The sequence below is a fragment of the Camelina sativa genome, chromosome 10 (assembly GCF_000633955.1).
Source record: "Camelina sativa cultivar DH55 chromosome 10, Cs, whole genome shotgun sequence".
Lineage (NCBI taxonomy): Eukaryota > Viridiplantae > Streptophyta > Magnoliopsida > Brassicales > Brassicaceae > Camelina > Camelina sativa.
In genome coordinates this window covers 21,242,926-21,258,420 of record NC_025694.1, presented here as the reverse complement: position 1 = coordinate 21,258,420, position 15,495 = coordinate 21,242,926, and the positions used below count along the sequence as shown (strand labels likewise).

At 39.1% G+C, this 15,495-nt stretch overlaps 1 protein-coding gene and 1 pseudogene across 1 annotated transcript; both read right to left on the bottom strand.

The window, feature by feature from the left end:
• On the bottom strand, positions 470-2,588 carry LOC104719507 (F-box/LRR-repeat protein At5g38396-like). Its single transcript, XM_010437437.2, has 4 exons — positions 2,491-2,588; positions 1,381-2,370; positions 1,118-1,258; positions 470-1,025 (listed from the first exon to the last, which is right to left on the bottom strand). The coding sequence occupies exons 2-4, from the start codon at positions 2,356-2,358 to the stop codon at positions 705-707; spliced, it is 1,440 nt and encodes a 479-aa protein (XP_010435739.1). The 5' UTR covers positions 2,359-2,370; positions 2,491-2,588; the 3' UTR covers positions 470-704.
• On the bottom strand, positions 3,165-8,102 carry LOC104720571 (annotated as a pseudogene).

Below are 15,495 nucleotides of genomic sequence, written 5' to 3'. Positions count from 1 at the left end.
CTTGTTACTCAGAGAAAGAACCTAAACACAAGCCAATCCATAATAAGACATTTTGCCAATACAGGTTTTAAAACACGACCTTCACTAGTTTATGAGTTAATGACTTCAGTTAAAAATGGGCTTAACTAAACAATTTGAATAAGGATATTACAACTGACCTCGAGAGTATTCGCAGACAAGTTCAGACACCGAACGTTTCGCATGTCTTTCATAAGACCTCGAGAACAACATCATCCTCCACCAAATCGTTATTTACCGCTCTAGCTCGCTCGATTTGATCTTCAGTTACCAAAAGGCTGATCCTAGCCTCAAATAACTTCTCCATTTTAACTACAGGGTATTCTTTAGCAGCAAATTCCGAGTAAAAGAAGTAAACAAGGCTAGGTGTATCAAACGACTAGAAGAGTTTGTTTTCCACCTTAGTAAGCTTAAGTTAACGCTTGCTACTTCTAGGAAACATGGCAACAAAGAGCTACGAGCAAATTGCTAGTGAATAAAAATAAATAAGACAAGCCTCAATAGTAAATGATTCCAAACATTTGAAAAAGAGGAAGAAGAAAACAACATGTTTTGAAATTGGTTTGGGTTGCGTCTGTTTGGTTTGAAAATGTTCTCAAACCAATTAAAATAAAATCAAACCAAAGTTTGCCAAATTCCAAGGGGATTTGGCAAAAACTATGAGCAACTTTTGTTCTTCAAAGACTTCATTGTGCCCTCCACTCCTTGTACAGGTCCCCATTTACCAGGAACTGCACATTGCAATTCTTGTTGTAGTGTTTCATATTCTCCACGATAGCTTCCAGGTCTCTGCCCTTTATATCAACATTCATATAGATCTTGATCTCCATCAAACACAGAAAATAGTTCAAGAGATGCTTTACCATGTCCATCTCTTTCTCTGTTCCTTGAAACCCTTTAATCTCTAAAACCTTTACTGGACAAGATGTGAGTGAACGACCCTTTCCCTTACGAGAAACACAGTCACAAGCATCCCCGCAATTATCTGCGACATGGTGCGAAAGACCCTGAAAACATAAAAGAGACTATCAGAGATTCTATTCAAAGTATAAACTCTATCTTTGTACATGTCTGGCAAATGAGTTGGTTTTTTTCATACCTCAAGGACTAGAGTTTCTAAATGTGGACAGTTCCTTATAAGAACTGGCATTGCTTGCCATGTATGATTTTCGTCACTCTTAATAGTTAACGATTTCAGGTTGTTGAACACTGGCATCGAATCACAGCAGAAGGAAAGCACCTAAACACAAGAAAAACCACAATTAAACATTTCACCATTACATGTTTCAAGACAAGACCTTCACTTCCTCGTTAAAAATGGTGACGAACAAAACAGAACAGAAAAAAAAGAAGAAAACTGACCTCAAGAGTAACAGCAGACAAGTCCAGATATTGAACATTTCGTATGCCATTCATGAGCTTCCCAACATTTTCAAACCGGAGAACAACATTGTCATCACCTTCATCTAACAAATAATCATTTGGCGCTCTTGCCCGCTTGATTTGATCTTCAGTTACCAAAAGGCTGATTCTAGCCTCAACTAAGTTTTCCATGTTAACTACAGGGTAGTCTTTAGCAACATAATCAGAGCAACAGAAGTAAACAAGACTAGGTGTATCAAATGAAATAGTCCCTGTATAATGGTTGGAATTTACTGTTAGTGTCTTGAGGTTTGCATTTGACACAGTGACATCCATAACGTTCCATAACCAGAACACATCATCCAGAACCAATTCCTCAAGCGCAGGCAAAGCTCTAAGAAAAAACTCATCAACATAAAACCCAACTGACTTAATCACGAGAGTTTTAAGCATTGGTAAGACTATCCCTTCAGCCAACCAACCAACAACAGGAGCTGAACAACAGATCATATCCGGTTGAACACCAATACAAAGACTATCTAACTTCAGCTTAACTAGATTCCTACTCTCGAAACATTTTGAAGACAACAGAACGTATTCATCCATACACAAATAGATCAACAGATCAAGTTCACAAACACCACGCGCCAACAGGTTGCTTATCCAATCATCCACACGGTTTGAATCAGAATCACGCATACTTAGACATTTGAGGGAAGCTTTCTTAATGGGAGAATTACGTTGCAATGACAATACTCTATCAACGAAATCCATGAAACTCTGTTGGATTTCTTGACTTTTATGCTTACCCTCTTCGGGATTGAGAAAGACAGAGTTATCAATGTGAAGATTAGGGACAAATGCAATAAGATAGCGCCATCTTTTGGAGAGAACAGATGTCAAAGCAGTCTCCTTTGTGGTAAGGAATGACAATATATGACAAACAATCTCGTCTGGTAGATTGCTAAAGAGATCCATTTTTTTTTTTCTCTGCACGAAACAGAGAGAAACCCTAAGTTAACAAGGCAAATAGAGAGCAAAAAAAATCAAATTTGTGGAACGAAGAAACCGCAAACAAAAAAAAGAAAATGAGTAGACTTTGATACCTACCTTGCAAAAAGGACCCAAATTTTAGGTTTTTCAGTGAGGAGAGAGACCCAAAGCTTTCAGCCTTTCAGTTACGGCAATGCAATTGCAGAGGAGGAACACGAAACTGAGGGTTTCAAATTGAAGTAGGGTCTGGTGTGAATATTGGTTCGGTTTTATCTGATTTTTTAAAATTACCGGTTTAATTTTTGGTAAACCGAGATTGCTTTGAGTTTTGGGCTACGCAAATAGACGGATCAAGCGGGCCTAATGTCGGCCGAATACCCAAATACTTTGCTTACCACCGCTGTTGTGTGGCTCTTGTGCCTGTTGTCTTGTACTATTTTTTTTTAGACATGGATTTCAGTATCTAGATCCACTTGATGATCTTTGGAGACTCTCTTGTCTACGTTAATCATAAAACAAACGAAAAAGAGTTCACTTGATATTTTTACCGATGGGAACATATATTCTAATGGCCGCAGAGTTGTCACTCTCATAGATAAAATTAGGATTTGAAAAATTCAAATCACACACACGTACGGTAAGTAAGGGCAACAAAGAACAACTCAAACAAATTTGCCCGTCTTTGCCCGATCGCCTTGGTTTGAAACAGATTTCAAGCCAATGAAACAAAAAATAAACCAAAATCAAATTCCATGGAAACTTTGGCAGAAATATAAGCAACTTAGGCTTCATTATGGAGTCCACTTCTTATACAAGTTACCACTCACAAGGAGCTGGACATTTGCAACCCGATGACATATTATTATAGTTTTCCATCATCATCTTTGCAATACCTTCAGACGCTTCAGGGACTCTGAGCTGTCTAGGACCATTCTCTTCCATATAGATCTTTATCTCCTTCAAATACGAAAAATAGTCCAAGAAATGTTTTATCATGTGGTTCTCTTTGGTTTTTCCATGAAACCCTTTAATCCCTAAAACTTTTACTGGACCAAGATGTGAGTGAACGACCCTATTCCTCTCGAGAAAGGCAGTCACAAGCATCCCCGCATTTATCTGTGACATGGTGCAATAGACCCTGAAAACATTAATGAGACAATATAGGAGTCAAAGGATGAACTCTATCTTGTACATGTGTTTGGCAAATGAGTTGTTTAAAATATATATATATACCTTAAGGACTAGAGTTTCTAAATGCGGACACTGGCATTGCTTGCCATCCTCGATTGTCGTTGCTCGTAATAGTTAATGATTTGAGGTTGTTGACCACTGGCAATGATTCACAGCATAAAGAAAGCACCTAATAACAAGACAAGCCACAGTTAGAACAAAGCCATGCTCCATGAAGTAAGACGAAATGCTGGTCTTCTTTTTTTTTTCTGAAAGAAAAGTATCACAATATATCAAAGAAGAAGACTGACCTCAAGAGTATCAGGAGACAAAACTAGGCACCGAACATTTCGAATGCCATTCATAAGGTTCCCCACATTTGAAAATCGGGTAATAACATTGTCCTCTTCATCCTCAAACCAAATATTGTGTGGCAATCTTGCTCGCCAAATATCTTGTCCATGTACTGATACGGATCGTGGTATCACGTAGACCATGAAGCCTTAACTAATTATTAGGTTATTAGGTTTCCTTTTCATAATTAGATTAAGGCTTTAGAATATTTATTTATTAAGGTTTAGGTCGGTTGTACTAGGGTCTATAAAAGGACTCCTTATGCTAATGAGAATATCAAGCCCCAAGAATTAACCTTAATCTCTAAGAGAGAATTAGGGTTAAGAGGGACCTAAGCATTCATATTCTTCTTAATTCACAAGCAATAAAGAGGTCCATAACATTTGGTATCAGAGCTTGAGGAGGAGGAGTCTCTACCTGAAGCTATGGCGTTGAGGATTCAACAAGCAAAAGACATGAGACTTGAAAGACAAGTCGACGTGGAGGGAAGAGACGAAGAAGCTAATGGAGACAAACCGGAGCTTGAGGACAAGCTCCTGATCGAGGAGTAGATTAATGATACGGATCATGGTATCACGTAGATCATGAAGCCTTAACTTATTATTAGATTATTTGGTTTCCTTTTCATAATTAGATTAAGGCTTTGGAATATTTATTTATTAAGGTTTAGGTCGGTTGTACTAGGTTCTATAAAAGGACTCCTTATGCTAATGAGAATATCAAGCCCCAAGAATTAACCTTAATCTCTAAGAGAGAATTAGGGTTAAGAGGGAGCTAAGCATTCATATTCTTCTTAATTCACAAGCAATAAAGAGGTCCATAACATTTGGTTTCAAAGCTTGAGGAGGAGGAGTCTCTACCTGAAGCTATGGCGTTGAGGATTCAACAAGCATAAGACATGAGACTTGAAAGACAAGTCGACGTGGAGGGAAGAGACGAAGAGGCTGATGGAGACAAACCAGAGCTTGAGGACAAGCTCCTAATCGAGGAGTGGAGTAATGATACGGATCATGGTATCACGTAGATCATGAAGCCTTAACTTATTATTAGATTATTTGGTTTCCTTTTCATAATTAGATTAAGGCTTTGGAATATTTATTTATTAAGGTTTAGGTCGGTTGTACTAGGGTCTATAAAAGGACTCCATATGCAAATGAGAATATCAAGCCCCAAAAATTAACCTTAATCTCTAAGAGAGAATTAGAGTTAAGAGGGACCTAAGCATTCATATTCTTCTTAATTCACAAGCAATAAAGAGGTCCATAACATTTTATATCAGAGCTTGAGGAGGAGGAGTCTCTACCTGAAGCTATGGCGTTGAGGATTCAACAAGCAAAAGACATGAGACTTGAAAGACAAGTCGACGTGGAGGGAAGAGACGAAGAAGCTAATGGAGACAAACCGGAGCTTGAGGACAAGCTCCTGATCGAGGAGTAGATTAATGATACGGATCGTGGTATCACGTAGATCATGAAGCCTTAACTTATTATTAGATTATTTGGTTTCCTTTTCATAATTAGATTAAGGCTTTGGAATATTTATTTATTAAGGTTTAGGTCGGTTGTACTAGGGTCTATAAAAGGACTCCTTATGCTAATGAGAATATCAAGCCCCAAGAATTAACCTTAATCTCTAAGAGAGAATTAGGGTTAAGAGGGAGCTAAGCATTCATATTCTTCTTAATTCACAAGCAATAAAGAGGTCCATAACATTTGGTTTCAGAGCTTGAGGAGGAGGAGTCTCTACCTGAAGCTATGGCGTTGAGGATTCAACAAGCAAAAGACATGAGACTTGAAAGACAAGTCGACGTGGAGGGAAGAGACGAAGAAGCTAATGGAGACAAACCGGAGCTTGAGGACAAGCTCCTGATCGAGGAGTAGATTAATGATACGGATCGTGGTATCACGTAGATCATGAAGCCTTAACTTATTATTAGATTATTTGGTTTCCTTTTCATAATTAGATTAAGGCTTTGGAATATTTATTTATTAAGGTTTAGGTCGGTTGTACTAGGTTCTATAAAAGGACTCCTTATGCTAATGAGAATATCAAGCCCCAAGAATTAACCTTAATCTCTAAGAGAGAATTAGGGTTAAGAGGGAGCTAAGCATTCATATTCTTCTTAATTCACAAGCAATAAAGAGGTCCATAACATTTGGTTTCAGAGCTTGAGGAGGAGGAGTCTCTACCTGAAGCTATGGCGTTGAGGATTCAACAAGCATAAGACATGAGACTTGAAAGACAAGTCGACGTGGAGGGAAGAGACGAAGAGGCTGATGGAGACAAACCAGAGCTTGAGGACAAGCTCCTAATCGAGGAGTGGAGTAATGATACGGATCATGGTATCACGTAGATCATGAAGCCTTAACTTATTATTAGATTATTTGGTTTCCTTTTCATAATTAGATTAAGGCTTTGGAATATTTATTTATTAAGGTTTAGGTCGGTTGTACTAGGGTCTATAAAAGGACTCCATATGCTAATGAGAATATCAAGCCCCAAAAATTAACCTTAATCTCTAAGAGAGAATTAGAGTTAAGAGGGAGCGAAGCATTCATATTCTTCTTAATTCACAAGCAATAAAGAGGTCCATAACATTTTATATCAAAGCTTGAGGAGGAGGAATCTCTACCTGAAGCTATGGCGTTGAGGATTCAACAAGCAAAAGACATGAGACTTGAAAGACAAGTCGACGTGGAGGGAAGAGACGAAGAAGCTAATGGAGACAAAACGGAGCTTGAGGACAAGCTCCTAATCGAGGAGTGGAGTAATGATACGGATCATGGTATCACGTAGATCATGAAGCCTTAACTTATTATTAGATTATTTGGTTTCCTTTTCATAATTAGATTAAGGCTTTGGAATATTTATTTATTAAGGTTTAGGTCGGTTGTACTAGGGTCTATAAAAGGACTCCTTATGCTAATGAGAATATCAAGTCCCAAGAATTAACCTTAATCTCTAAGAGAGAATTAGGGTTAAGAGGGAGCTAAACATTCATATTCTTCTTAATTCACAAGCAATAAAGAGGTCCATAACATTTTATATCAGAGCTTGAGGAGGAGGAGTCTCTACCTGAAGCTATGGCGTTGAGGATTCAACAAGCAAAATACATGAGACTTGAAAGACAAGTCGACGTGGAGGGAAGAGACGAAGAAGCTAATGGAGACAAACCGGAGCTTGAGGACAAGCTCCTAATCGAGGAGTGGAGTAATGATACGGATCTTGGTATCACGTAGACCATGAAGCCTTAAATTATTATTAGATCATTAGGTTTCCTTTTCATAATTAGATTAAGGCTTTGGAATATTTATTTATTAAGGTTTAGGTCGGTTGTACTAGGGTATATAAAAGGACTCCTTATGCTAATGAGAATATCAAGCCCCAAGAATTAACCTTAATCTCTAAGAGAGAATTAGGGTTAAGAGGGAGCTAAGCATTCATATTCTTCTTAATTCACAAGCAATAAAGAGGTCCATAACATTTGGTTTCAAANGTACCAAAACGCTGATTCGAGCCTCAAACAAGTTTTCCATTTTAGCGACGGAATAATCTTCTGCGGCAAAACTAGAGTAACAGAAGTACGCAAGGCTAGGTGTATCAAATGAATAAGGAACTGAACTACCGCAGTAGTTTATTGTTAAATTCTTGAGGCTAGCACTTGATAGAGTCACATTAACATCCAAATCATCCCAATCTTTCCAGTCTATAGAAACTAGGACTAATTCCTCAAGCACAGGCAAAACATGAAGAAGAATGTCAAACTTATCAGCAGATACCAAAACTGAGTCAAGAACGAGAGTTTTGAGCGTTGGTAAGAAAATGCTCCCATCGACCAAACGAATATGAAATCCATAACTTAATTCCAGCTTAAATAATTTCTTGTTCTGGAAAACTTTTGTAAACATATGATTTCTATCTGCTGATGCTGTATCATCAAAGATCGAGAGAACAATCTCTGAAACACCATGCACCATCACATTATGTATCCAACAATTCACATGATCTACATCAATACCGCCTATACCCTCAAGGTAGAATTTCTTAATGGGAAAATCACAGTCATCAATGTGAAGATTAGGGACAAATGCAAACAGATTGCGCCATCTCTTGGAGAGAACAGATGTCGAAGCAGCATCCTTTGTGGTAAGGAATGACAATATATGACAAAGAATCTCTTCTGGTAGGTTGTTTAAAAGATCCATTTTTTTTGGCACCAAAACGAAGAGAGTATATATATTTACTAAACAGTTCAAACAGAATGGTTTGATCTTTCAATTCAAGTAAAATCCAAAAGAAACACGTTAAACTGGTAACATAGCAATCTTATGGATTCGAACTTGAACTTTCATAAAGAAAACTTAAAGCTCACAAAGCAAATAGGAATCTTATGGACTAAGGAACCCTAAAAAAAAGAAGTAAACCTCGAAACTGTTGAGTTATTTGAAGTCTTATTGAGTCTTGTTTGCACGAGTCTAGAAATAAGAAACTTTGTCTCACTAGTTTGAATTGGTCTGTTTCTGTTTGCGGTTTTCTAGCTTAGTTGAAGTCGTGTCCCTGTTTCACGTTCTGTTTTAGTTATTTTGCTTCAGTACTTGTATTAGCTATAAAAGGCATTGGAAGTCTCTTAATAAAGCAAATCATTCTGTGAAAACTTGTGTTTTCTTTGAGTCTAAAACTACATTTGGTATCAGAGCAAAACACAAATCAAGTGATCGAAAGAGAGAGAGAGAGAGAGAGAGAGAGAGAGAGAGAGAGAGATGAGTGAGGATAAGACACGTACCAAAATTCCTCACTTTGATGGTCATTACGACCACTGGAGTGAATTGATGGAGAATCTCTTGCGAGCAAAGGTGTTATGGAGTCTCGTAGAAGAGGGTTATAGTGAAGCAGAGGAGGGAGCCGAGGTGACTGCAGCGCAGCAGAAACAACTCGACGATCTCAAGATGAAAGATCATCAGGTGAAACATTATCTGTTTCAGGCCTTAGATCGGGTGGTGTTTGAGCAGATCCTGGATCGAAAAACATCTAAGATCGTCTGGGATTCAATGAAGAGGAAGTTTGGAGGCAATGAAAGAGTGAAAAGATCTCTGCTCCAAACGTTAAGGAGAGAGTTTGAGGTGCTAGCTATGAAGTCGAATGAGAGCATTGACAACTACTTTGGAAGGGTCATGGCGGTCTCAAACAAGATGAGGAGCAATGGTGAAGAGATGTCAGACTCGAAGATCGTTGAGAAGATTCTTCGTACCCTGATCGACAAATTCACATATGTGGTGCTGTCAATTGAAGAATCCAAAGACACAAGGAAGCTGACCATTGATGAATTTCAGAGTTCTTTATCTGTGCATGGAAAAAAGTTTAAGAAGAGTGCTTATGAAGAGGAAGATCAAGCACTCAACGTCAATGTACGAGGAAGAGGTGGTGGTTCGTACAGAGGATGTGGTAGGGACAGAGGACGTTTGTTCAACAAAGCAGTGATCGAATGCTATCGATGTCACAAATTGGGACATTTTCAGTATCAGTGTCCAAATGGAGGTAATGCAGCTCACTTTGCAGAACTGGAAGAAGATGAGGTAGTCATGTTGATGGCATATGTGGAACTTCAAGAAAAACAAAGTGGCGATGTCTGGTTTGTCGACTCGGGGTGTTCAAACCACATGTGTGGAGATCGAGCCATGTTCTGCAGCTTGGACACTGTTTTCTCTCACAATGTAAAGCTGGGAGACAACCACAAACTGCATGTTAGTGGGAAGGGTGCAGTAAAAATCACACTTAAGGGGATAAGCTATGTATTGAATGATGTTTACTATGTTCCTGAGCTGAAAAACAACCTGCTAAGTGTTGGCCAACTACAAGAAAAGGGGCTAGATGTGCTGTTCAAAGGAGGAGATAAGAAGACCTGCAACATATTTCACCCCACAAGAGGAAAAATTGCAGAATTAGTCATGAGCAGAAATCGGATGTTTGTGTTGCTTGGTGATAAAAGTGGTACATCAACGGAAGAACGGTGTCTCCAAGTTGATACTTCTGACAAAACAAAGTTGTGGCATCATCGTTACAGACATCTCAGCTACAAGGGGATCCTCACGTTAAACCAATGGGGAAATGGTCACTAGGTTACCAAGCATTGGGCATGTGAAGGTCACTTGTGAAGAGTGTGTTAAAGGAAAACAACATCGTGTCAGCTTTCCAAAATAGAGCAAATGGAGATCAACCGAGAAGCTACAACTTATTCACTCTGACCTTTGTGGTCTGATCACTCCACCATCTAACATACTGAAGAGGTACTTAATAAGCATCATTGATGATTTTTCACGCAAAACTTGGATATACTTTGTGCGAGAAAAATCTGAGGCTTTTCATCAATTCAAGTTGTCTAAGGCAATTGTGGAGAAGCAATCTGGCAGTTTTATTAAGTGTTTGAGAACAGATAGAGGAGGTGGGTACAACTCTGTGGAGTTCAATGAGTATTGCAAGGAGCATGGAATCAAGAGACAACTGACCACTGCTTACACTCCACAGCAAAACGGCATTGCTGAGCGCAAAAACCAAATCATTATGAATATGGTAAAAGCTATTATGTCAGAAAAGGAGGTACCAAAGAGCTTCTGGTCAGATGCAGTCCAATGGGCAAATCATGTTCTGAATCGATCTCCCACAACGATCGTGAAAGACATGACACCAAAAGAAACATGGAGTGGAAACAAGCCGTCTGTTGAACACTTTAGGATCTTTGGTTGTATCGGGCATGCTCATATCTCGGATGTCAAAAGGACCAAGCTTGATGATAACAGTGTAAAATGCGTCATGGTAGGATACAAAAGCGAATCAAAAGCTTGGAAGCTGTTTGGTCCAGTAGAAAAGAAAGCTCACAACAGCAGGGATGTGATCTTTGAGGAAGAAAAGAAGTGGGATTGGGATGTCAGTTACTCTGCCAAACAGAACATGGAGCTTGAGTGGGAAGAAGAGTATGAGTGTGATGAAAATGAAAACGAAGAGGAAGAGGTAGAGTCAGAAGAAGCAAAAGGAGATGGAGAGGGAGATCAGAATTAGGTTCCCAATCTTTCTCAACCAGAAGCCACAACATTAACAGTGGGAAGAACAAGAAGACCACCAGCTTGGGCTGCTGATTACACCTTTGGGGAAGAGCTTTCGGATAGAGAAGAAGAGGCAAACATGGCAAGAGTAAAGTCTGAAACTCTAGCTTATTTGGTTATTTCAGATCCTACAACCTTTCAGGAAGCTGTTCAACATGTAAGATGGAAAGAAGCAATGGATGCTGAAATAGGCTCAATCAAGAGAAATCACACTTGGTCTTTGGTGGTGTTTCCAGACGGAGCCAAAGCCATCAGTGTGAAGTGGATCTACAAGACCAAACTGAATGAGCTATGGGAGGTCGACAAGTTCAAAGCTCGTCTTGTGGTGAAAGGCTATGCTCAAGAGTATGGTATTGATTACACGGAGGTGTTTGCACCAGTGGGAAGAATGGACACAGTAAGAATGATCATCGCTTTGGCAGCACAAGGAGGTTGGGGAATATATCAGTTGGATATAAAATCGGCTTTCTTACATGGTGAACTACTTGAAGATGTTTTTGTGCAGCAGCCTCAAGGATACGGAGTAACTGGGAAGGAGCATATGGTCTACAAGCTGCACAAAGCTCTTTACGGGCTGAAACAAGCACCAAGAGCTTGGTTCAGTCGTATTGAATCATATTTTATCAAGGATGGCTTCGAGAGCAGCTCCAATGAACAGACCCTATTTGTTAAACGCAAGAAAGGTAAAATTCTGATTGTTAGCATTTATGTTGATGATTTGCTTCTCATTGGTGATGATGAAGAGCTGCTAGTTGAGTTCAAGCAATCGATGAAGAAAGAGTTTGATATGACCGATTTGGGGAAGATGAGATAAATTCTGGGCATTGAAGTGATACAGAAGGATGATGGTATCTTCATCTGCCAGAGGAAATATGCTGCAGAAGTGATAGAGAGGTTTGGGATGCAGAACTATCGGTTAGCATTCCAATAATTCCTGGTCAGAAGATTGGTCGTGACTTAGGTGGAAAAGGTGTTGATTCGACTTTGTACAAGCAGATGGTGGGAAGTTTGATGTATTTAACTGCAACAAGGCCTGATCTGATGTACGTAGTGAGTCTCATCAGTCGATTCATGGGAAGTCCTACTCAACTTCATCTTGCTGTTGTGAAGAGAATCGTGCCTTATCTGATTGGTACAGTGGAGTACGGGATTTGGTACAAGAGGGAAGGATTCACAGGTTTTATTGGGTACACTGACAGTGATTATGTAGGAGATGCAGAGGATAGCAGAAGCACTTCAGGGAATTAACCAAGGAGGGAGTCATCAAGCTTGTTCATTGTGATACGAAGGAGCAGCTAGCTGATATCATGACAAAGCCTTTGAAGTTGGCGATTTTTCAGTGGATCCGAGGAGCGTTTAGAATGGGCATTGTGTACTGATCGCTTGAGAAGGTTCAGTTCAAGGGAGGGATTGTTGAGTTATTTGAAGTCTTATTGAGTCTTGTTTGCACGAGTATAGAAATAAGAGACTTGGTCTCACTAGTTTGAATTGGTCTGTTTCTGTTTGCGGTTTTCTAGATTAGTTGAAGTCGTGTCTGTGTTTCACGTTCTGTTTCAGTTATTTTTCTTCAGTACTTGTATTAGCTATAAAAGGCATTGGAAGTCTCTTAATAAAGCAGATCATTCAGTGTAAACTTGTGTTTTCTTTGAGTCAAAAACTACAGAAACCTACCTTGTTACAAAAACTTAATCCAAGCCCTAATTTTTAGAGGCTTTAGTGAAAAAGAGAGTTGAGATTTGCTTAATCGCTTGTTTCTTTGGAACCCATGCACAAGCGAAGAAGTTACGAAGAAAGACTCAAGCTTTCAGGTTTCGACAAGACACATATGCAAAGGCATCGGATGAAGACAACAAGCAAATTAAACAAAACTTGAGGGTTTTATTTCAACCGTTCTATAACATCACCTGAAAGTGCGAGAACTTAAGATCTGAACAATTTGAATAACGATTTCGTTACACACTTTTTGATTGATAGAAAATCTGTTTACAAGTTTGTTCTAAACAATTTTCTAATCTCTCAAAACTCTCTTAAAGAACTCTCTTGCTCTCCCTAAGTTCTTAGCTTTTTTTTTTTTAGACTAAAACTTAGTAGCTAGATTAACTTTCTTTTGTTTGTGCTAAAGCTCAACCTAGCTATAGCACCACTATTTATAGATCTAGATATTAGCTATTTAATTAGCAAACTACCTAATCTAATCCTAATAGGAATTGGACAATTTCCTTTTTCTTTATGGTTTAGGAAATTTCCCACTTTCTTCATGTTTACATTCCAATTGTAAACATGAAGCTCTTCGACCTTCTAGAAGCTTCTCTTGCCTTCTAATCCTGTATGAGTCTTGATAATCGCCGCCATAGATCACTCGATACTCTGTTCTTGTATTAGTGTTGTGTCCTTCTGAAGTAGTTCAAACACTTGTTCAGATGCTGCATCTTCAATCTCCCCCTTTTTGACTTTGTGCTTCGCAAGCATCTGCACTTTAAATCTTTTTCATGCATTCAAATTCATCTAAATGAAACCTTGAATAAACAAAACAAAACATTGCTCCCCCAGAACTGTAGCTCCCCCATACTTGTAGCTCCCCCAGAATATCAGAACCAGACTCCATTTCTCCTCCTGCTTGTGAGCACAACAGTTAAAAACCACTAAATAAGCTTTGACAATGGATGATTCTGAATCAACCTGTCAACCACATCTGTAAGCCTCTGAAGAGCTTGAGCAGTATCAACCAATGCTTCATATGAAATCTCTGCACTATCCTGACCAATATGCGGCAATCGTATACTACCCAACTGAACAACGTCAGACGCAGAAGAAGACCCTTCTTCAGCTTGTCTTCCAACTGGTGATCTTTGCATCGGTTCATCACATTCTGGAATCAGATTATGCTTAACCTCATAGATATGTCTTGTTCTGGCGTCCTTTGTATAAAACTCAGCATACACATCTTCTTCTTCATCTGACCACTCAAGCGGACCTTCTTGAACACTAAGAGTTTCAACGATTGTTCTTGGAAAAACCACATAGCGAGTAGGATCTGTCCAACTTATGTTCATAATCTGATTATAAACCAACTGCCCAAAGTCAAACCGGCTGCCCTTGATAATCTTGTAAACTACTCGAGCTCGTTTAACTGAAAGATGATTCCTGTGTTTCGAAGGAACCCAATTGTATGCTGCCAACATTAAAAGAGCTGCACTCTCCTTAGGTAGATCCGCAACTTTAAATTAGCCCAAGTCGATTTATCTTCACCACTTAAAAACTCTGCAAGTTCATCTTTACTCAATTTATCCACTGATGCATCAACTTTCTTTTCAGCTTTAGTCAAAGGCGAAATACTAAAAGCTCGATTAATCGCCTTAGGAGAAAACTCATACCAATGTCCCCTCACAAACACTTGAACACCATCCCTAGCCTTTCTATTAGGCAAATTAGCATAAAATTCACAAATAATCTCTTTGACATAAACAGAAGGATCATCAACTGTAGCTCCAAGTCCTAACGACAATATCTTCCCAATAAACCCAAATTCATCCGTTCGAGACATATCCAATTGTCTCTCAGCTGTAAATTTCCTAGAGACAAACTGAGAGTACCTTAATTTGGCTGCCTTGGAAATAAACACATCAGATTGAAACCCAGATTTAGTCCGAACATTCCTGGTATTTGGTGCTGCGGATCTTGGTCGTTTTGATTTCTTCTTGCTAGCGGAGGCAACTTCTCCCTGTTTCTTGCTCCTCTGCTTCTCTGTGTACCAGCTTTATCAGGGAGAAGTTTCTTCAACCCCAACCTCTTGTACAGAGATTTCTTCAACCCCAACCTCTTTATCAGACTCTGAAACAAAAGCATTCTCTTTACTCTTGCCAACAAACTCCACCTAGTCATCCATTAGATCTTCTCCTTCGAGATCATCTACCCCTTGATCTATTTGATTCTTCTTCGATTCTCCTTTAGATAAATCATCATCGCTATCGGATCCATACGGCACAATCCTTGGTTGAACTTCTTCATCATCACTCGAATCATCAACCAATTGAGGTCGATTGACAGTCCCATCATCTCGAGACATCTCCGACTTCCTCGCTCTTCACACCAATCCACTTCGAGTTGCACCTACCATCTCCGATTCGTTCCTCCTTCTTCGAGTTTTTTTTTCCGACACACACGAAGTAGAGACTCTTAGACTTTCCTCTTCTTATTTTGTAAATTACAAAAGAAATATTTTTTTCCCCTTGTTTTAAACAACAAAAACCACAAAATCTGCCCATATCTCGAGAAATCTTTTCCAATATCTTAGCCATGTATCTCAGATTCCACTAAACCATAGCCAAAATTAATAATCCAAACACCAATTGAATTTGAACCGTACCAGCTTTATCAATCCTATCTCCTCCTGTACCAGCTCTGATCTTGTGAGTAATTCACATCTCACAAACACCAATCGAATTTCGCAAGAACGAAAAACGATTAAAATCTAAAGCTTTGGTGAAAATATCTGCTAGCT